Genomic DNA, 23,034 nt, shown 5'->3' with positions numbered 1-23,034 from the left:
GTAGTTTACTGGCTCTTCGGCTAGGAAATGGAGATGAGCACTGCCCCCTAGAGTCGGACCCGACTGTGCAGGGGAACCTTTACCTTTTGTTATAGTATGAGGTTCTGAAAACATTCACTTCATGGGCCGTTCTACAAAGATATATCTCAAGTTTGTTTTCTCAACCATGTCTCAAGGCAACCTGCAATGATTGAATATATAATGTACATTAAATAGTGAAATAATGATATTGTATTGGCAAGTCCCATCTGCTGGTTCTACGCAGTAAATTAACTCTTTCCAGGGTCATTATACAGAGACAAATTTAAAGTGGTTTGGGATGCTTTATCTTGCAGGCAACCCTAAATTGCCATATAAAAATGTATTCTGCACATGTTATCACAATTACTTTTTATAATTCTTAGTACATGTACCTAAAACCTATGTGCATCTTTCATCTTTTCATAAAGGTTTGAGTGTTTGACTAGATCTTGATGGACGTTTGCACTACAGTTTGATGAGATTTAAAGCTAATCATGATAGAAGCAGGATAAAAGCCAGAAAATATGTACTGGTTGAGCTAGCCAAAAATAATGCATAGTGAATAATGTCCTGATCTGGGCAATTCCTCCTTCTTCTATAATCACCACATTTTTCATTATTCAGAATGGTTCCTCACCCCATATGAATAATCTTGTCAGAGTAGGGTGGGATTAACCAAAGAAGAGAAGAATGGAAAACCCTTTTCCACCAGTTTCCTTTGTGCAGTCTTTGGATCCCATCTAGTGTCTCTATAGAAATGTATCAGTTGACATCTGCAGTTAATATTTGCACATCAAGAATTGTGGGAGCACACACTTGAGTCCCTTCTATGAACAAAGAAAGACAAGAACTAATTCTGAGTTACCACTACCGAGTTGAAAAAATAACAGCACCTTCAATATGACCTTTGTGATTTGTTTTCTCTGCCTGTTTTATTACAGAATTTGAAGTTGAAGACCAGTATTTCCACTAGGAATACATTTCCCACAGAATCCTCCACATCTTCCATATATTTTAGTATCATTCTAAAAAGAAAAAAAGATAATTGAATGAAAAAACATAATGATACAAGGCCATGGAAAATGATGCAAAATGATTCAAACCTTTGTACACTGCTTTTGGTTAACAGATTCATGAAAAAGTTACAGTGTCCTGGGTAGTATTGACTTTATTATGCTTAAATTAACCATCATTTGTGGCAAAGTCAAAACCAGAATCAATTAAAGGGGCTATAAGGTATTTGAGCAAATGTACAAGCCTTCCAGGGGATGTGGCTGTTTTAATGCTCTGTATTTCTTTTAGCTGCAGGCCTACAAATATTTGTATAGTACTCTATGTACCATAAAATAATTCTATTTTCAGCCATTTTGAGTTGTTAATGTGGAATGACACAGTAATGTAACATATTACCAAATAGACTAAAATAAAGCTAACAATATTTATTTATAGGTTATATAATCCATGACTGCCCTTTCAATAGGAGTAGATGTCAAGACTGTATAGAGTACTATACAAATATTTGTAGGCCTACAGCTAAAAGGAATACAGAGCATTAAAGCAGCGACATCCCCTGGAAGGCTTGTACAGCTGCTGCACAGGTTATGTTTTGCTATATGTGCATACATGCACACAATACGTCCATTAAGGCTGCCAGCAAAGAGAACAGGTATGCATGCTCACACATGTGCAGACAGCTGGGGACAACCTTTTAAGCAGTGCTCTAAACCATCCAAACAGCTTGATTTTTAGGGGTGCTTTCAGCACATAACAGATTTTTTAGAGTAGCCCCTTAAATGCTTTGCACATCCCTATCAGTCTGCAGACAAGAAAGGAAGCATGGCTTGTTCTGAACAATTTCTTGTTTTACTTCCTTTTCATTCTTTTCATGCTGTTGTCTTGTACATCTATACATTGCTTAGATTCCTGGGCCAGAAAACTAAAAACAAAGACTGTTTCCCATTTTGTATTTTCTGCTACAATTACAATTATAACATTTCAAATTGAGGTTACACACACACACACACACACACAGAGTATGTTAGATGCCACGTATATTATAGAAAGTACAAAGTGTGAACCCAGTTTCATCATCTGTTTTGCAACTCACACTTTTAACTTTTAATACATACATCAGCTCAGCTGAACCTCCCTCACCCACCAAAATATGATCCAAATGAAATATCCATGCAAACAAAATAAGAACCACTTACCTGAGATTTATGTATCTGGACAGTGGCATAATTACCCTGAGCACTCCATGTTGTGTTAGTCGATAATCTCAGGCCAGTGCCTGCCAAATTGATGCCAAATTGCCCCTAACAAGTAGTGAAAAGCATAGATCAATTTCAGAGAATGCACAGCAGATATTGATCATCTTATCTCACATATTATGCTTTAATCATTTTGGAGAAATACAAGGTCGAGATGTTCAGGATTCAGTATGGTAGACATTCACATACAGACACACAAGGGGAGGGGGAGGTTGCTGTTCTACTGTCATCTGCGGACGACAGGCTTTCCAGATGTAAGACAGAAACACACCTAAGTTCCCCCCTCACACACAGAAACACACACACAAATTAGCTTTAAAAGTGCCTCTTTTATACTAGTGGAAAAGAAATAGTTGTTCAACCTCAGCCTAAAGTAGGCTTATTGACAGAAAAATTACTCATTCCCAAAAGGGCAGCATTGTGTGGTAAAGCACAAGCACAAAGTTGTCAGGAACAAACAAGACAAAAGGAGAATCACAGATAAACAGAAAGCAGGATTTCAAGAAAGAAAAATGAAATATGAAATATGAAATATAAGATCATTCCTCAAGGGGTCTGCCTGGACAATTTCTGCCAGACCCTGGGATGTCCATGAACAATATAAGCTACTGTTTCCTGGCAGGCTAATAAATGACAATCCAATCCAAATGTTCAAGTTCTGCAAGTCATAAGAGGCACTGAAACTTTTCAGCAAAGAATTGTGAGGCTAGGTTAAAAAAAACAGTTGAAAAGGGTAAAATATCAAAGTGAGCCATGTTTCTTATTAAAAACAACACACTGAAAAGCAGATCTGACCACAGAAGCCCCAGTCCCACTCCTATAATCCCACAATGTACCTGTGGGCACTGAGCAGCGCTGTAACAGTCTCCAGCTGTGGCAAAGGGAACCGGCTTTCCGAGTATGGTGTGAGCAAACTGGAAGTCAGTAACTAGTGAAAAAAGTGAACTGTTGTTATTGGAAATGGAGCAGGTTTAATCAACTCAGTTAGGACTGTGAGCGTACAGGACTCACCATTGTCACAAAGATAATGTTCTGCTACCAAACTGGAATTTTAAGGGAAAGGGAAGTTCTCAGAACATGGATGAAGTCCTACAATATTCAACCCTGCTATGCAGACAAGTATTTTCATGGAAACCACAGCTAGAAAGAGAAGGGATAACCATCAAGTGGAGCCCATCAAGTGGTGTGTTTGAATGTATTGTTGTCACCGGGGGGCTGGGGGTGTAGTGGACTTTGTATTTGGGGTTTTATTTCTGTTAGCCGCCTGGAGTCACTGTGAGTGAGTTGGGCGGCCATATAAATTTCTGTCATCACCACCACCACCACCACCACCACCATCATCATCCCATTCCTATGTGCTGCAACACCACTGAGAATCAGCTCTTCCTCTTCCTTGGCCAATGAAGACTTTGTTTTAGTCTAATTGCTACACAGGAGTGCTATTATTGGAAACACTGCAGCCAACAATGAATTCTTCCAGCACAGATGGACATTATTAGGTGGAGAAGAGCTGGCTTTGCACAATGGATGTGCAAAGCCAGCAAAACTTTGCACAAATCCATTTTGTGCATCAAATGCTCCCATCTCTGGATAGGTCTACATGCCTTGGTCACCCGTTAACTGAATTAGTTCAATGCTGCCCCTGAAGACCTCTCAGAAGCTATACCTGGTCTAGAACGATGGGTATGAATAGTTATAGATGCACCTCAGTGTACCCATGTAACACCACTGCTTTGTAAGCTGCACTGGTAACAGTGGGTTTCTGGAAGAAATTCAAAGTGCTAATTGTTAGATATAATGGCACAGGGACTGGTTATCTGTGGGACTGCCTGTCTCCAATTACTTCTGCCCACCTGATAAGATCTGACAGGTGGCTATGCTCCAGGTCCTATCCCTCAAGCAGTGTCATCTGGTAGGACCAAGGAGACATGCCTTCTCTTTCACAGTGCCTGCCCTAAAGGACAGAATTGTGCCTAGATCCAGATAGCCCCAGTCCTGCCTGCCTTTTGAAAAGCCCTGAAGACTTTATCTCCAGACATTGGATCAGTAGGACTTTATTCCCTTAACTATTCTTTGGTTGCTTTTTGTTGTTTGATGGTGCCTCTGGTGCAATGTGCTTTTAATGTGCTTTTAATGTCTTTTTTATTATTATTTGCTGTTTTTAATTCTGGATGTCATCCTGAGTCATGCATTGATTTGGAGCTGTATAAATTGATAAAATACATAAATAGGTGAATTAAACATTTGATAATAGTAGTCACTAGATATCAGGATTTTAGTCCATGTGGGTATGATGATTCCCCCAATCTACTTTTATTTATTTATTTCTCACATTTCTTCACCGCCCATCTTGGCAAGTGACTCTGGATGGTTTACAATCAGAATAAAATAATACAAGATTAAAATATCATAAAAACAGATTCCTTATAAAAATAAAAATATAAAATCCAAGATGCTAAAACAACAATCTCAATACTTTTCCTAATTAAATATTTTCTTTCATGCTATTATGTTCCATGGGGGGGGTGTTTTCCTATCTGAATCATAGCTACTTTTTGAAAGGTGAAAGGTCCCCTGTGCAAGCACCAAGTCATGTCTAACCCTTTGGGGGGACGCCACTTTTGCCAAGTTTTCTTGGCAGACTATAGCAGCTTGGTTTGCCATTGCCTTCCCCAGTCATCGCCTTCCCCAACAAGCCAGGGTCATGGGGAGAGTTTCAGTTGCAATACTGCCACCTACCACTCTGCACCACATGAGGCTCAGCTACTTTTTACATACTTTAAAATATATAAAAATAGAACAGCAATTGAATTGTCATGACACTAAATTGTGTTATAATACAATACATAATAGCAGCAATATTACAATGTTTCTAGATTGGTTCCTTGATGACCACAGTGCATAGAAAAGATAGCCATATATAAACATGATCTTATACCAAACTTCACATCTTTTAAATTTGTGTTTTAATACTTTATATTTAGTTTATAAAAACAGGTTATAAATCTAAATTTAAAAAGGAGGGCAGCTGTTCATTGCTCTTTGTGTGCTGAAATATAGGGAAATATTGCTTTAATAGTGTTATAATAGTTAATGAAAATTTGCATAACTCACTTTTAATTTCTAAGGAATTGAGATCAATTCTTATTTTTCTAAAAATGGTATAGCCAGCTGCAGGGTAGTCATTTCGGCAGATGCAGTCTTGATGTTTAGTCCCATTAAAAGGGCAGTCATATGGGTTATATAACCTATAAAGAAATATTGTTAGCTTTATTTTAGTCTCTTTGGTAACATGGTACATTACTGTGTCATTCCACATTAACACCTCAAAATGGCTGAAAATAGAATTATTTTATGGTACATAGAGTACTATACAAATATTTGTAGGCCTGCATCTAAAACCATATATACATTTTAACCAAGTTAAACATATTTTAAATCTTACTGTTTTCAAGGAGGTATGTATAAGCAATATCTCCTTATCTCTTCCACAACAAATAAATGAGTTTTTTTTTTTTTAAAAACTTTGCCTGGATATTTACTGTATGTTTATTGATTATCAAGTTTGTACCTCATAACTTCTCATAATGGAGCTCTAGAATAAGATACTAGTAAAAAAAAACCAAAATTAAAAAAAATGCAGCTAAAAACTTATTTCATACACCATTATTTCCATATACTGATAAAGCAAATAGCATATTGTTTGTTGTTCATTTTTCTTTCTCTGGGCTAAGTATGCTCAATAAATGCTATAAACATACTTATAAACAGCACTCTTGAAGCCAAACACCTAAATAAAAATATATTTGTCTGCTTGCAGGACATTGAAGAAGAAACTAATCTAATATTCCTTGCTAATAAATCCCAAACTAGCCTGGAAAGGCTTTCTGTGCGTTTCACTAAACATCTCTAACAGTGGAAGAACTAAGAAGTGGTCTTTCCTGTGGATATTAAAGGTTCTTTAAACTATGCCTGGAAACAAATTTGTAGCTGATGGAGATATATTATGAAGAAGTTATTTATTTTTTATACCCAGCTCTAGTCAAAACTTGACAGCAGTATCTGAATATTGTTTTTTAAAAAACTGCATAAAGCTTAGAATAGTCTAGAAAGGATATAAGCAAGGTACCTATCACCATGCCTAGATTTGAGATCTTGTATATTCAGATGAGGAATAGTCCTGCATAGTTTGCATCCTTTGTTCCCCAAATGCTTTTTATTGACTATTTGGATGAAGCTTTTTTTTTCCATACTGAATGCATGTAAGTATACTGCATGTAATTCTTAGTTGGTGGGCAACTATATGTTAGCTTGCAAAATAGTCTCCACATTACAGATCCTACCTTGCATGGAATAGCATATGCTTGTAATAAGCTTGGGTGCATTTGTGATATACTGGCCAAAATGTACTAAAACTGACTGGTACTGACATATTAGCAGAAAATGCTGCATGGGCATGAATAAACATTTTGTTTGTTGTTGTTTATTCGTTCAGTCACTTCCGACTCTTCGTGACTTCATGGACCAGCCCACGCCAGAGCTTCCTGTCGGTCATCACCACCCCTAGCTCCCCCAAGGATGAGTCCGTCACCTCTAGAATATCATCCATCCATCTTACCCTTGGTCGGCCCCTCTTCCTTTTGCCTTCCACTCTCCCTAGCATCAGCATCTTCTCCAGGGTGTCCTGTCTTCTCATTATGTGGCCAAAGTATTTCAGTTTTGCCTTTAATATCATTCCCTCAAGTGAGCAGTCTGGCTTTATTTCCTGGAGTATGGACTGGTTTGATCTTCTTGCAGTCCAAGGCACTCTCAGAATTTTCCTCCACATTTTCTATCTTATTAAAAATCATTCACCTCAATTCACCAAAGACATGATGGGTGGATGACATACTATAAATATATATGGGCCCATCTGATGAATGACAATGGCATATGACATGGAATATAAGACAAGTAAATAGTAACAAACATGAATTATTCTTGTAAAATTGAAAAATAGAGTGTTAATGTAACTAAGTGAAAGGAAAACAATATAGTAGATTAGAATAAAGGTGTCAGATCTTGTGGAATGCAGGGAAGTGAAGCTGTAGATTTAATTAAGAATGAAAGGACTAAAATACATGTCAGAAAATATGAACTGGTGTCATTTAGGTTGTTGTGAATGCACACATATGTGAAACTAGATATCCATAGCTGGTGATAGTTGAAAATCACACTCCAGTGAATGGTGGTAATGGAGGAAACAGATTTAAGTTTGATTTTTTGTGCAACGTTCTGAATGAATGTGATATGGCGGGGGGTGGGGACTGTTTTGCTTGAAAGGAAGATGAGAATGAAATGAAATGAATGAAATAAAACAGTACCAAAAAAGTGATTGGGTCATTTGGAGAATCCACAAATGAATGACAGCGGTGACTGTTGAATATCTGATCAGAAAAAAAGAATTTGTTTTGAATATGCATAGTTTGTCATGTGTTTATTCATCAGGCACATGGAAAAAGAATGGAAAGTGCAGTTCAGCTTTATGCCAGGCAGGGGAAGTGAAAATTTTTGCTCTTTAGCAGGTCCTTGAGAAATGTATGCATGTGAGAAAATGTATAGTATATTTATTGATTTAGGGAAAGAATATGGCAACGTGAATCAAGTCGAATTATGGAATGCTTTGAGCAACTATAGAGTTTAAGGTTGGTTGCTTAATGGGATAAGCAGTACATGATGGACACAGCACATGCTCGAGAATATATGGAATGCTTAGGGAAGGAGTAAGAAAAGAAAGAGCAGGAAGTAAGAAAAGAAAGTCTGCTCAGTAATATGAATCTATAACTAATGCTTCTGGTGTTTTTAGAGATGTGCTGGTTGGGGATGTGAACGTACATGTACGGAATTTTTTATGTTGATAACTCATGATATGATCTTGTCTCCAGAATGGAGACAATTTTCAGCAGGAGATTTGCAGGGGCTCACCCAAGAGAAGGTGGTTCAGATCCTGCAACTGTTTTTTTTTCTTCCAAATAAAAATTACCAGTTTAAGCACACATCTTTTTATTTTTTTAAAAAGGGTAATTTCTAATCTAAACTTCTGCTCACTTGAGAGATAGAAGGCCAGTCATAAGATATAACATTCTGTCAATCTATACCTCTCCTTTCTGAATCAGGCTATTGTTGAAACAGAAAACTGAGAATCTAGACAATTCCTAAATTCTTCAGTGGTAATTCAGCACTAAGCATATATGCTTAATTTACAGATCTCTAACTAGGTTGTTATTACATCAACAGAGAAATACAGTAGTTAAAATACAACGAAGTACCGATATCCATATACTTCTGAAAAGTTGTCTGCTTCTCCTTTAGCCAGAGTTAAGTATTCTTTGGGATTTTCTAGCTGCATATCTGAGCAATAAATCTACAAAGAAAGATGGGAACAATTTTGGATTATTTTGGGATGGGATGGCTTTAATTTTAGATTCTTTCCACCCAGAAAAGCACAATACCATACCTTTATTATTTTTCCCTTAACATTAAGCATATATTCACCATCCTTTTGGATTTTTTTTCTAATCTGGATTTCTTTGCAGCTGGTTGTCCTCTCACCTAAAAATAAGATGCAGGTAAGTCATTTTCAGGAATGAAATATTCTATTAGAATGGATTTTGGGGGGTCTCAGCTGGCAAAAATTGCCAAAATAAATTCCACCAAGGCACAGACTATACATCTCTGAACAGAAAATGATGCCATTCATTCACCTCCAGTCTAAAGCTTGTGTAAGATATCATTTATTCATGAAAGAGGAATCATAAAAAGAAGATTTCTGAAAGTTGCATAAAACCACACACCTTTTATAAGGTGTTTAAGATAATTAGGTATAAAACAAAAGCTTATATTATGGAAATTCAGGTTCACAAATTTGCATTAGAAATAGTATATTTAAAAAGTCAGTGAAATTCTATAAAGTTTCTTAGGAATGTTTATACTAAAAATTACATGTAATATGGAAGATGGCACGCAAGAGTTTATATGATAGAGAAAATAGTAAATAAAAAAGTTGTTAGTCTTTTATAATGGAGCAAATGTATGCTTCACATTCATTCCAGCCCAAAAGAGAAATCCCTGTCAACAATTACTTACAGTCTTTTGCATGACATAATTTTCTAGCCACAGGTTTTAAATGGGACAAACACAAGTCACTGGAGGAACCATTTTCCATCAGGCACTGGACATTTCTTTCTGCTGTCCCTATTCCACAAAGCACTGAGCACTAAATAAAAATCACAGACTGAATTGAAAAGACCATAAAACAAATCATAGTTGCTAGCTATTATGACTTTATAAATAATAAAGGCGCCTCACTCGGCTACACTTACCTTACTCCATTTCCCCACTTTCCAAGTTGCAGCGCGTAGACAAGTCCTGACATTGCATTCATTAACCAATGATAATTGCACCACTGGGCAGCCTGAGTAAGTTGCTGATTGAAGGCCATAAGCACGTTTGTTCCAGGCATCATCGGCTTTAATACAGTATGTAATTGTCTGATGGCGCTGAAGATAACAACCTGCTGGGCACTAACGTGATAAATGAATGTTACACAAGGCACATAAGCACTATTGGGATGATACTTACAACTCCCACTTTTAATGGACCTAATCCCTCTGGGGTTGCGGCCGTATTCTCCACAGTTGTGGAATATTCTCAGAAAGGTAACTGATGGGATCTTGATGGGGAAACCCTATGTGTTGTTTATTTGTTTTACAAAGATATGCCATAGCTTGTTGTATGAAATGAAAATCAAAATGGTATTCTGCAAGCCATGAACAGAAATGGATAACCCGGCCTTTATATCTTGGGACTATGATCTTCACCATGTCTAAGGAAGCAGATTTCTTTGGCATGAAAAGGTAAACTGATCTATTCTGCAGAGGTTGGGGAAAAATTACTGTTGTGAGGCAACTCCCAAAGACAGCCCTTTCTGTGCTAAAACTAATTGAATTGAAAGAGGTTGAGAAATTCAAGTCTTTGAACCGTTGGGGGAGGGATGGAAATATATCTGCTATTTTCAAGTAGTAAAAATAGACCTGCTCATAAACTGACACATTACCTGTGAGGCATCACCTGTGATTACAATGTATTTGCAGGAAGCCATTCTGCATTTTTTGCTGGATAGAGGTTTGGTTGCAAGATCACACAGCATTTCATTCACCTGGTTCTTATTTTCATCCACACACTTCACTTTCCGGTGTATTTCCTTTTTCTGACATGAACACTGAGGGTGACAAGAACAAATTTAGTCTTCCTATAAGGAGGAAGGTCCACATTTCTGAAACGGTGGCTTTGGATTTGTCTTTGCCTTTTCCACACATGGAAACAAATTTAGTAAGTTTGGCTTGATAACTAGAACTATTCATACTTTTTACAAGGACATTATTAAACGAGATTAAAATTGCCATGGAATTACATGTTTCAATTGGAATATGAGTTGATTGATCCAGGACAGAATAATGCTTTGACTTTCCAGGGTGCAAGTTATGTGTTATATATTTCCTGGTGGAAGCCTGGACCAGAAACTTGGTTGTTTCTTCACCAAGGAATTCAATACATCTGTAGCCCAGCCACAGGAAAACAAGGAGGCACAAATCAAGCAAACTTTGTTCCTTATATATTGAAGCTTATCTGAGGCTTTGAGGAAAACTCAGCCTACAAATAACAGTTGTTTATGTAACTATAGTTGACTGCTCAGTATCAAAAACTTCTATTATGAAAGCTTTTTTAATAGTATAGGTACATTTGTACTAGCAGCTGGATCTACAGGTAATTTTAAATTACTTAAATCGTCTCAGCCTGACACACTTACTTCTTGCCATTCATCAGGCAACCATTGATACTGTGCACACTCAGCCTGCCAGCAAAGCCTTTCGTTAGATGGTTGAGTGAGGTGACTACACATTATTTTATTAACTCGACCGCTTCCTTTCAGGCTACAATAAACATCCCGATGTTGTACACCTTCTCCACAGCTCACAGAACACTAGAGAAAACAAGAATAAGAACAGCATGTTCATGCAGGGACACATTCACACATACACAGATACAAAATATGAGAAAAAGAAAGAGTGACTGGATGCTTCAGAAATCATCAAACATAGCCAGGAACAAGTATCACTGAACTGAATACGGCATACTTTTGAAACAATTGTCATGTGTTTGATGATACTAACATAGGTATGGGCTGGTATGAATATAGTTTAATACAGTGTTTCTCAAACTTGGTGTCATGTTCACTGTTTCAATGTGCACTGTACATCGTAACGCTTCACATGCCATGGCGCTGATGCGCATTTCTGTTTGGGAGGGAGCTGCTGTGAAACCTTGTACCAAGCTCTGTATCTATGTTCATTACAATGGAATGTGTTTGGGTTATGTGCTCTGCTCAAGGTCTTGTCCCACGAACCATCAGAAGCCATTAGGAGCACCTGGGATTGTGAGCCTGGGAAGATTCTACGGGGGGAGGGATCTCGTTTGTACCGAGGGTTTTTTAGTTTGCATTTGGCATGCTTTTTCCATTCTCAGCTTTCTTTGTGATCCTGCATACTATTCTTTAATAAATCAGATATCTTTACGATCCTGTTTATGAGTCTGATGGTGTTTTAGAATAGGCAATCCTTACATAAAGCTGAGAATCACCAAAGTTGTACCGTTAGCTCCTACCAAGATCAGTTTCTTGTGAGGGAAAATAGTTAACGATGGCCGAGTCCAAGCTCACGACCGGGGGACTTGAGGAGCTGGCTAGCTTGATGCCCGAGTCGACGGTCAAGAGCGGAGAACTGAGCCTCACCCCAGAACCTTCAGATTTCCAGCAGAATTCGAGTTCCAGCCCTGAGGTGGAGAAATCTGACGATGGGGGAGAACCAGAGCAACCAGCACCCAGTGAATCGCCCGCAGAGTTGATCACCTGGGATGAAATGGGAGAGCCCCAGCCAGGGACGTCCCAGGCATCCTGGAAGTATCCATTCCCACTGACCCCAGACGTAGAATCTAGCACGGTATCAACGGAGAGACAGCCTAACACGTGAGGGAGGGAGGAATCTCAAACCCCTGAAAGGCTATGAGTGGTGGAGGCCAAAATAGAATTGATGGAGTACATGTTAAGAAACCTGTCTCTATCTTTGGGGGGGCAGGGTAGGCACAACAGAGGTCCCAGCTTCACGCAACCATCCCCCATCCTCCCACCCGGACCACCAGCGAGCAGGGCCGGAGACGGCTCCAGGATGAATCTCCACCCCACAGAGCTTGATCACCAGTGTCCCCACCCCGAAGAGGCAGAACTACTGTAACCTGGGGCCCAACCACTCAAGCAGCCGCTGATTCTGCTCCAACAGGAGTGGGGGTGAGAGACTTTTCTGTCAAGTTTGATGGGGATCCAACCAAGTTATCTTTCTTCCTAACCAATGCTAAAAGTTACATGAGGCAGTTTGGAGCATACTTCCCTTCCGAAGAGGCTAAGATAACTGCCATTGCCACCAAGTTGAAGGGTCAAGCAGCTGACTGGTATGTTCAATTAACTGAGGCTGACTCCCCTGAACTTGAGTATTTCGAGGATTTCATGGGGGCACTAAAGCTGCATTTTGAGGATCCTCTGGCCAAGGCAAGAGCTAAGAAGGCGCTGAAGGATCTTACCCAGGGCCAGCTGTCTGTAGCTGATTATGCCCTGAAGTTTAAGGCTTTAGCTGGGAAAATCCCCGACTGGTCTCAGTCAACCTTAATAGAACGGTTTAAAGAGGGACTCAACTGGGACATCCTATGGTGGGCGTTGTGTAGAGACGACCCAGAGTCATTGTATGAATGGATCTGTCTGGCCGGCAAGGCTGAGCACGCCCAGCATACCTTCATGCAAACCAGATGACCTGAAAAACCACCAGCCACCATGAGGGGACCCTGAAGTGCTGCAACTGCTGCCTGGCCAGGCTATAGAGCCTGGGAAGAGGAGAGAGATCGGCGCTATGCGAGGGGTCAGTGTCTCCAATGCGGAAAGGAAGGGCATCAAGCAGCTTATTGGCCAAAAGCCAAGGCTGGAGATTGAGTGGGCAAGCTGCAGGCCAAATCGTGCCCCCCCCCACGGCGGATGACAGCAGCCAAGGGCGCAGCCGACGTTGAGGAAGTATTCTACTTCTCGGGAGAGGCTGAAGATGACTCTAAGGAGCCGGCGGGAAACGCCAGCCACCTGCCATGAAGAGCGCCTGTGGGCAGGTGGAGGAGGATGGGCACGAGGATGCTATGGTGAGTGCTGACTGTCCCACTTTAGCAGTAAAAGTGAAATTGGGCTCCTGCACAAAGACTACAGAGGTCTGGGCTTTAGTTGACTCTGGGTGTTCCAGGTGTCTAATTCACCCTGATCTGATTGCTGCTTTGGACCTGCCTAGCTTCCCCCTCCTGCAGCCTTTGATCTTCACACAGTTGGATGGTTCAATGGTGGGGGGGGGGGGCAACCCATTTCACTGGAACTGTCGCAATGCAAATGGGCAGCCACCATGAGACTTTAAAATTCGTAGTAGCACCTGTTGGCAATCCCTTGGTAATTCTGGGGATCCCCTGGTTGACCTATCGAAGCCCATATATAAACTGGGAACACGGAACTGTGACTTTTAAAGATGGGTTTTACCAAGCTCCTACAGCAGAGAGTGCTTCACATGCGGGGGTTGGAAGGGCTGCAATTGCCATGCTGCGCCCTAGCTTGGCACATTGAGAAGGCTTGCCCGATCGATACCAAGACTTTGCAGACGTCTTTGGGGAAATGGAAGCAGATCAGCTACTCCCCCATCGGAAAACTGACTGTGCAATAGAGTTGGTTCCCAACGCTAAATTGCCCAAGCCGAAAATTTATCCAATGACTCAGAAGGAGCTTGAGGCATTACGGGACTTGTCAAGAGGGTTTATTGAACCTGCAAATTCCCCAGTTGGGGCCCCTGTGCTATTCCGGGAAAAGAAAGGTGGCACACTTCGACTCTGTATGGACTATCGGGGGTTAAATTCCATCTCAATTTGCAACAAGTACCCTCTTCCACTCACAAAGGACATGTTAGCTCACTTGTCTAAGGGCAAGATTTTCTCCAAGCTCGATCTTCGTGAAGCCTATTTCCGCATCCGCATATGAGCTGGAGATGAGTGGAAAACCGCTTTTAATTGCCCACTGAGTTCATTTCAGTACAAAGTCCTCCCTTTTGGGTTGGCAGGGGTGCCCAGAGTCTTCATGCAATTGATTAATGAAGTATTACATGATCATTTGTTTAAAGGGGTCCTGGTTTATTTAGATGATGTTCTCAATTAACACTGAAACCGAGGAGGAACACAAACGCCTCCTCAAACAAGTGTTAAGCAAGCTTAGAGATGTCAAACTTTATGCCAAACTTTCCAAATGTGAGTTTCACAAAATCCAACTTGACTATCTGGGCTATCGGGTGCCTGACAAGAGCATTGAAATGGACCCTGAAAAAATTCAGGCGATTTTAAGTTGGGAACGTCCCCACACCCAGAGGCAATTGCAAAGTTTCCTTGGGTTCAGTAATTACTATTGCTAATTTATCCAGGGGTTCGCTGAGATTGCTTTGCCCCTCACTGATTTACTCCGTACCAAGGGCTTGGGGGAGACACGCAAAGTAAAAAACCCTGGGGCAGTGCTGAATTGGATGCCTGAATGCCAGGCAGCATTTGAGAAGTTAAAAACCCTCTTCACTGCTGAGCCTATTCTACAGCACCCCGATCCTGAACGCCCCTTTGTGGTCCAAGTTGATGCTTCCGACTCCTCAGTTGGGGCTATATTGTTACAGAGAGATTCTGAAAATCACTTTAAACCCTGCGCTTATCTGTCCAGAAAATTTTCTGAAACCAAACGCCGGTGGCATGTTTGGGAAAAGGAGGCTTTTGCCGTAAAAGCCGCTTTGGAAGCCTGGCGTCACCTCCTGGAAGGCACTAAATGCCCTTTCGAGGTTTGGACCAATCACAGGAATTTGGAAGCCCTCCACACACCCCGGCATCTCAGTCCTAAACAAATTCGCTGGACTCAATTTTTCAGTCGCTTTAACTTCCAGTTAAAATTTATTCCGGGAAAGAAAAACTTTCTGGCCGATGCTTTGTCACGTTTACCTCAGGACCTTGACCACGTGGCAGATGTGGTTGGGACTGAACCACAACTGGGCTTAGTTGCTGTCACCCAGAGCCAGACCCGTGCGCAGGGATCCCTGCCCCCAGCCTGCCCTGGGAAGCGGAAAGTGCAAGTTCCTTGCCAGTTACAGAAAGACTTTCTCCAGGCGCTGAAATCTGACACCTGGTTGCTAGCTAATAAATACACTGTTTCTTTTGAAAACAGTCTGGCATGGGTGTAACACCACCTTTATGTACCCGAAACTTTAAGACCTGACATTTTACAGAATTCTGGGAGTTGAAATCCACATATCTTCAAGTTGCCAAGGTTGAGAAACACTGGTTTAATAGGATGGCTGCATGATCATGGGTGTTTTTTTCCAACCTGGTGAACCTATAACTGGGCAGTTAAGATCTGCTTCAGTGGCTAAGTGAATTTTTGTCAGGTAAAATAGAGATAAGGAGATTTCAACGTAACTGGACTTTCAGGAGACTTAGAAATTAGTCTTTCAATAAGCTTTTCCTGTCCTTGAAAAAGAGCATGTCTCAAGTGTCCTCACCAGTTGGAGAACTGGAGTGTAAAGTAATAACTAGAAATATTTGTTTATTAATCTCAATACATGCTTGCATATAAGCAAAGAAAGAATGTTTAGTAAAAAGGGGGCAGACACTATTTATGACCAACCAACACATTATGTGTGGTGATCCAGAAAAGATTTGTATCTTACAAATTACCAAAAAAGGAAGGGAGGGAGGGAGTTCAAGGCAATACCTTATTCTGTTCCAGTAATAAGAACTGAGAATCAACAAAACATTTTTCTGCTTTTCTGTCACTTGGATATAGCATTCTTATAACTTAAAAAAAAAATCACATACTGATTTTATTTATTTGCTCTTTTATTCTTATACATACACAGATGTGTATGCACACAAATGGAAGAATAAATACTTTTAAACAGCTTAATATTTCCCTTACTAAAATCTTCCAGAGTTCAAAAATAACTAAATAATATTTAAATATTATTCCCTATGATTTTTTTAAAGCCAGGTCATCCTCTGTAGCCTTTTGAAGTAATTCTCCATGGTACATTTCTTAAAATATGTATCTTCTAAAAATACTAAATATTCAGATATATTGGACCAGGTCATTTGCAACCAACATTATTTTACTGATTACAATGTCTCCTTGATTTCAATGGAGGTTACACTACAATATTACAATTTTTTTTTTCATTCCACACTGCCTATAACAGTGGGATTTTTGCACATCCTGTTTAAAAAAAAAAACATCCTCTCAATTATACTGCAGAAACCATAGCATGACATGAAAGCAGGACCGAAATACCTCATTCCACCTGTTAGTCTTCCATTCTGGGCATCTGATAGTTCTGCAAACTTTGTGAGTTCGAGGCTTCCTTAAATGTTTGCAAGCATTCTCCTCTAGTTTAATTTGGAAGTTGTTAATGCAATAGATCTCACGTTCCTTTAAACCCTTCCCACAGGACACAGAGCACTGTAAAATAAGCGTATCATAAATAGGAATCATAACAGACATATCTTAATATTTTGATTCTAATTTCATTTCATAGCAATAATTTAAGTGATTCTCAGTGTTACTGTTCAGTAAATATTGCTCTACTAGATCAGTTCTAGATCATAACAAATTGTGGCAAGTTCTTAGTGGTATGGGGATACCAAGTCATCTTTTATGCCTCCTGAAGAATCTGTATAACGACCAAGTAGCAACAGTAAGAACAGACCACGGAACAACAGACTGGTTTAAGATTGGGAAAGGAGTACGGCAGGGCTGTATACTCTCACCCTACCTATTCAACTTGTACGCAGAACACATCATGCGACATGCTGGGCTTGAGAAATCCAAGGCTGGAGTTAAAATCGCTGGAAGAAACATTAACAATCTCAGATATGCAGATGATACCACTTTGATGGCTGAAAGTGAAGAGGAACTGAGGAGCCTTATGATGAAGGTGAAAGAAGAAAGTGCAAAAGCTGGCTTGCAGCTAAACCTCAAAAAAACCAAGATTATGGCAACCATAATAAACCACTGATAACTGGCAAATAGAGGGAGAAGATGTAGAAGCAGTGAAAGACTTTGTATTCCTAGGTGCAAAGATTACTGCACATGCTGACTGCAGTCAGGAAATCAGAAGACGCTTCATCCTTGGGAGAAGAGCAATGACAAATCTCGATAAAATAGTTAAGAGCAGAGACATCACACTGACAACAAAGTTCCGCATAGTTAAAGCAATGGTGTTCCCCATAGTAACATACGGCTGCGAGAGCTGGACCATAAGGAAGGCTGAGAGAAGGAAGATCGATGCTTTTGAACTGTGGTGTTGGAGGAAAATTCTGAGAGTGCCTTAGACTGCAAGAAGATCAAACCAGTCCATCCTCCAGGAAATAAAGCCAGACTGCTCACTTGAGGGAATATTAAAGGCAAAACTGAAATACTTTGGCCACATAATGAGAAGACAGGACACCCTGGAGAAGATGTTGATGCAAAAGAGAGTGGAAGGCAAAAGGAAGAGGGGCCGACCAAGGGCAAGGTGGATGGATGATATTCTAGAGGTGATGGATTTGTCCCTGGGGGAGCTGGGGGTGTTGACGACCGACAGGAAGCTCTGGCGTGGGCTGGTCGATGAAGTCACAAAGAGTTGGAAGCGACTAAACTTATAAACAACAACAGATCAGTTCCAATTGGGCTTGATTCTACAAATACTTACAAGGAAATAGATTCTGCTGAACATAATGTGACTTATTTCCAAATAAACATGAAAAAGTGGTGAAAGGTCCCCTGTACAAGCACCCATTGGAGGGATGCCGCTTTTGCGATGTTTTCTTGGCAGACTATAGAACAGGGTGGTTTGCCATTGCCTTCTCCAGTCATCACCTTTCCCAGCAAGCTGGATACTCATTTTACCGACCTCGGAAGGATGGAAGGCTGAGTCGACCTGAGCTGGCTACCCGAGAATCCAGCTTCCGCTGGGATTGAACTCGGGTCGTGGGGAGAGTTTTTGGTTGCAACTGCCGCCTACCACTCTGTGCCACACGAGGCTCAAATAAAAATACACACATAATATTGTTAATGTGTTTCCAGCTGTAGCCAGCAGAGGACTCTAAACATGCCTTTTTTTTTCCAATCTCCAGGATTTGACAATTAACAGTCCATTTTTCTCCACAACTAATAGTTATCAAAAGATCTATCTTCATCTTTTTTTTAGATGTAGATAGCCATTTGCCTAGCTGAGTGGTGCTAAACTTGAGGCTCTAAAGTCATATGCAGCCTCTCAAAGTTATAGATGTGGACAAAAGCTCCTACTGAATTGTAATTGTTGGTATGACAGAAGGATAAAATATATAAATACAGTATATGACCAGTGAGTAATCATATTAAATCCAGTTTGCTTTAATTAAATATAATTAATTTGTATCATATAATACAACTTTTATCTGGCTCCCAACTAGCTTTTGCAGTGCATACTCCCCAAAAGATAATTATGGTTTTTGGCTCAGGAAAAGTCATATGCTTAGCTGTTACTAAACACTGTGTAAAAATTTTTTTCCTAGCCTGTTTTTTTCTCCACAACTAATAGTTATAATATATATATATACACACACACACACATATACACACACACACACACATATATACATACGTACATGCATACATACACATACACACACACACACATATATATACACACACATACACACATACACATATATACACACACACATGCATACATACACATACACATATACACACATACACAAACATACATATATACAGATACATACATATAGACACACACACACACACACACACACACACAGAGTATATTATATTATATATTATATAATTGTTATCCTACCCTGTTACCTGTAGGTATGCTAACCAGGAGTTCTTAACCTTTTTGTGCCATGGACCCCTTTGAGAGTCTGATGAAACCTACAGACCCCCTTCTCAGAGAAATGTATTTAAATAAATAAAATACATATAGATTGTAAACCAATTATGCTCAAGTACAGCTATCAAAATATTAAACAAGGAATAAGTAATATAGCAATATATGTACCTCTTTATTAATGAATTAAGTCCATAACAAGACAAGCTGAAGTTCAGTTAGAAGTTAATGGAAATAACGTATTTTTTTTTCTATCCAAGTTCTATGTGGACCCCCTGAAACCTATTCATGGACCCCAGGATGCGAATCACTATGCTAGAAAATAACACCATGCTAACTGGGAATTACCATAGGTATATTTTAATCTTTTGGGGAAAACTAGCTCATAGATAATGTCCTGCCAAATGATAAGGATTTTTCTTTCTTTTGCTACAGTTATGTACCTAAGCTAGGAAGATCAGAGAATACTAAAATTTTCCTGGCAGATGACTGCTTCTGCCCACTTTGAAGTAGCCAGAGATCTGAAGCTGTACCTAATCTCAGTGGAAGGAAAACCAACCTGTTTTCCTATGCTGTATCTGTTAAGTTTTCAGAAGGCAAGAACTATTAGGTTGCTTCAGGTCTTCTTCTGTACATACAATTACAATTTTAAGATGGCTCTGCTCAAGAGTCCAAAAAAGTAAGGTAACTCCTGGACTTGTATTACCTGGCTATTGGACCATCCCTTCACTTTCATTAGGCCAGTACCAACATCATCTTCTTTGTCCTTAGTTCTTTCATTGGGCCCACTGCTTCATAGAGCAAGGCCAGGAGATAGAGAAAAAGAAGTGCATACACACAGACACACACACACACAAAGAATGTATGTATGTATGTATGCCAAGTTTTAATAAAGAATCAGATCTTAAGAAAGGCTGTTGTATGTATTAGATCATAAAAGAAGATACAAGGATGAAGCTGGAAGAACAAAGCTTCCAGAAAATTAAACACAAAAATAAATCTTACAAGGTTTCGTGATTCCAGAGAATTTCAGTCAATTTTTATTTTTGTTGGGGGTCCTGAACCATTGTGTGAAGCTGCGCAATGGAATCCAGTGTCAGAAAAAGTTCCCAAGCATGCATGAATACAGTACTTGTAAGTACTAAGATCACTGAAGAAATCAACCCAGAGTTCTCACTCAGGGCACAAATGACCAGGCTCGAATTATCCTACTTTGGACACATTATGAAAGGACCTAGCTCTCTGGAGAAGTCTCTACTGCTGGGAAAAGTAGAAAGGAAGAGATGATGATGACCAGCAAGGTGGATGAACTCTTTACAGGGGTGATGGATCACCATTGGAAGACCTGGAAGACCAACTTAGAGACAGATCATCATGGAGAAAATATATCTATGTGGTTGCTAAGAGTGAACAATAACTTGATGACACATAATTGATCCAGTACTAATACAGATCCTGGACTTTTAAGATCAATCCAAGAGCTGGCATTAAACTTTTTTTCTCATGCTCTAGCAAATCATATTACCTTCTATTTAAATTTTCCATAATGCCTTAGAAAAATGCCATGTCAAAGGTATTAAAATGGTTAAATTTAAATGCTTAATTCTTAGGCCACTGCTGTCTGTTGGGGGCTATCAGTGCATGAGGGAATTTTTCCAGTGAATGCACTGACTACAGTTGCCTGAAACCCAGGAACTTAATAATTATACCCAAGGTAATAACTTTTTCCAGAAAGTACTGATGAATAAAATTCTTATCCTCAGAAAATGAAAATACTGTATATCTGAATTTACAGTAGTAGTTTTTCACCACTAATCCTTATTACTTCAATGAAAAGCAAGATTTTGCACATGGTTCCATTAGAAACACCTGAAAATAATAGAGCTTCCTTCTAAGTATACATACTGTAGCTTGAATTGGTGATGTAAATATGATCAACTTCTTATGCTAATCATGGAGAAAATCTACCTATGTGGTGACCAGGAGTCAAAAACGACTTGATGGCACATAATCTTCTGCTAGATGTTCAAATGCTTAGAGGATTTTATAATGAAGGGAAAAGCTTTATGATCTTCTGCAAGGCATTCTTCTCTTTTATCTAAGCCCCTGAATCAGATGAGGTAGAGAACTTGATACTTTTGCAAATGTTGTCATTATAATATCGTATCATTATATTTTCCAAATGTAAGCTTTAGAGGGATTAAATATAAGGTGTCTGAATGATAAGCTCTATGTTAAAGCCTTTACACCGAACTTGATAAATGGTAACACTCAAATAAAAGGTTAGGCATGTTTTGAAAGAAGTAAATATGGATTGTCTACTACTGGAAGGCTTAGTTTTCTTTTTTCTTAGAAGACTTAAACAACAGTAGTGTCTCAACCATGTTAGGAAGGATGTTGAGCAGATGCTGACAAGCAACTATATGTCAACTAGTCATTCAGCCTTACTTACAAACAAAGGTGCTTTAAGGCAGTGTTTCTCAACCTTGGCAACTTGAAAATCCTGGCTGGGAAATTCTGACAGTTGAAGTCCACACATCTTCAAGTTGTTAAGGTTGAGAAACACTGCTTCAATGGACCCGAGTCAGCTGAAAGGAATGCAGGGATGCAGAACTGGGTTGTGTGGTTCATCTTTTAAAAACATCTACAAAACTGTTAACAGCAGGAAGCATCTTGCTTCAGAATTATTGCTTCTATTTTGCTCCCTACAACCTCAATTCCTTTCCTTCTGCAACCTGCCAAATGGAAAATACAAGGCAGTCCTAGGTAAATATTCTTTATTTTTGCTCACTGATGGTCTTCCACAAGGCTGATAATCCCTGACACATACAAACAGAGAGAAAAGAAAAATGTTGCTGGGTAAGATCTGCTGTCTCTGGCAGCCACAGCAGAAATGGTCGCTGAGGGGCACAGCCCAGTGGTTGGATGGAACAGGGCAATTCTGTAGCAAGCCAACTGGAGAGCAATGAAGATTCCTCCCCCATATGACTTAAAATGTCCATATGGGAGGTCTTCTGCAGGAATAGCTGAGATAACACATGAGCCAGAACAGCTTGAATCAGCTTCAGCCTGCCTCAGCAGTGGGCTGTCTACAAGGTGGATGCTCCATTGTGAGGACATGTCATTTTCATGCCAGAGCAAGAAGGCTGTGTGGATAGACAGTCCATCAAAGGAAGGAATGCAAGGAAACTGTAGATAGAGGAAAAACATTTCCAATAGCTAGTAAAAAAAAGAAACATGCCAGGGATCAAAAAGGAGAATTTCCCATTAGAAAATGATGGGAATTAAAAGTATTTTTATCCACATGGTTGGTATTGTTCCCATACTATAAAAAAGTGGTCTTCAAAACCTTTTAGAACTCTTTCCATATCATTCTTGTAGCTTGTCATTTTTAAATCCACTTTCAGATCAGTCTCAGTCTTGTCCGCTAAACAACTTCTTCCATAACAACTTTTAAACACAGTCTATTTATAGAGGCAGGTGGGGAAGAAATGGCGAACTGAAGACAGCTCTGCTAAAAGCAGAGCCAACAACCGCAGCAGAATGAAGAGCCAGTGAGTAGACCAGCTCTTGTAATTGCTCTCTGGACAAGGAGAGGACTAGAGATTGCCCACAAGTGCTCCACACAGTTGCTCCTCATGAGGAAACAGCAAGACAGGGGTCTCCAGCGGGTTTAGTGTTCTGGA

At 39.7% G+C, this 23,034-nt stretch overlaps 1 protein-coding gene across 1 annotated transcript in view; it reads right to left on the bottom strand.

The window, feature by feature from the left end:
• Positions 1 to 591: 591 nt before the first annotated feature.
• ADAMTS20 (ADAM metallopeptidase with thrombospondin type 1 motif 20) overlaps positions 592 to 23,034 on the bottom strand; it is a 70,694-nt gene continuing 48,251 nt past the window's right edge. The window contains exons 29-39 of the mRNA XM_063309398.1: positions 16,768 to 16,935; positions 11,134 to 11,313; positions 10,387 to 10,551; positions 9,653 to 9,853; positions 9,417 to 9,546; positions 8,788 to 8,882; positions 8,600 to 8,694; positions 5,406 to 5,539; positions 3,128 to 3,219; positions 2,232 to 2,336; positions 592 to 1,046 (exon numbers count right to left, since the gene is read on the bottom strand). Of these exons, the coding sequence (XP_063165468.1) occupies positions 957 to 1,046; positions 2,232 to 2,336; positions 3,128 to 3,219; positions 5,406 to 5,539; positions 8,600 to 8,694; positions 8,788 to 8,882; positions 9,417 to 9,546; positions 9,653 to 9,853; positions 10,387 to 10,551; positions 11,134 to 11,313; positions 16,768 to 16,935 (1,455 nt within the window). The 3' untranslated portion in view covers positions 592 to 956. The remainder of the gene's footprint in view (positions 1,047 to 2,231; positions 2,337 to 3,127; positions 3,220 to 5,405; positions 5,540 to 8,599; positions 8,695 to 8,787; positions 8,883 to 9,416; positions 9,547 to 9,652; positions 9,854 to 10,386; positions 10,552 to 11,133; positions 11,314 to 16,767; positions 16,936 to 23,034) is intronic.

The sequence above is a fragment of the Candoia aspera genome, chromosome 7 (assembly GCF_035149785.1).
Source record: "Candoia aspera isolate rCanAsp1 chromosome 7, rCanAsp1.hap2, whole genome shotgun sequence".
NCBI lineage: Eukaryota > Metazoa > Chordata > Lepidosauria > Squamata > Boidae > Candoia > Candoia aspera.
Note: the sequence above shows the minus strand (reverse complement) of the source record. Positions and strands in the feature narration are given on the sequence as shown.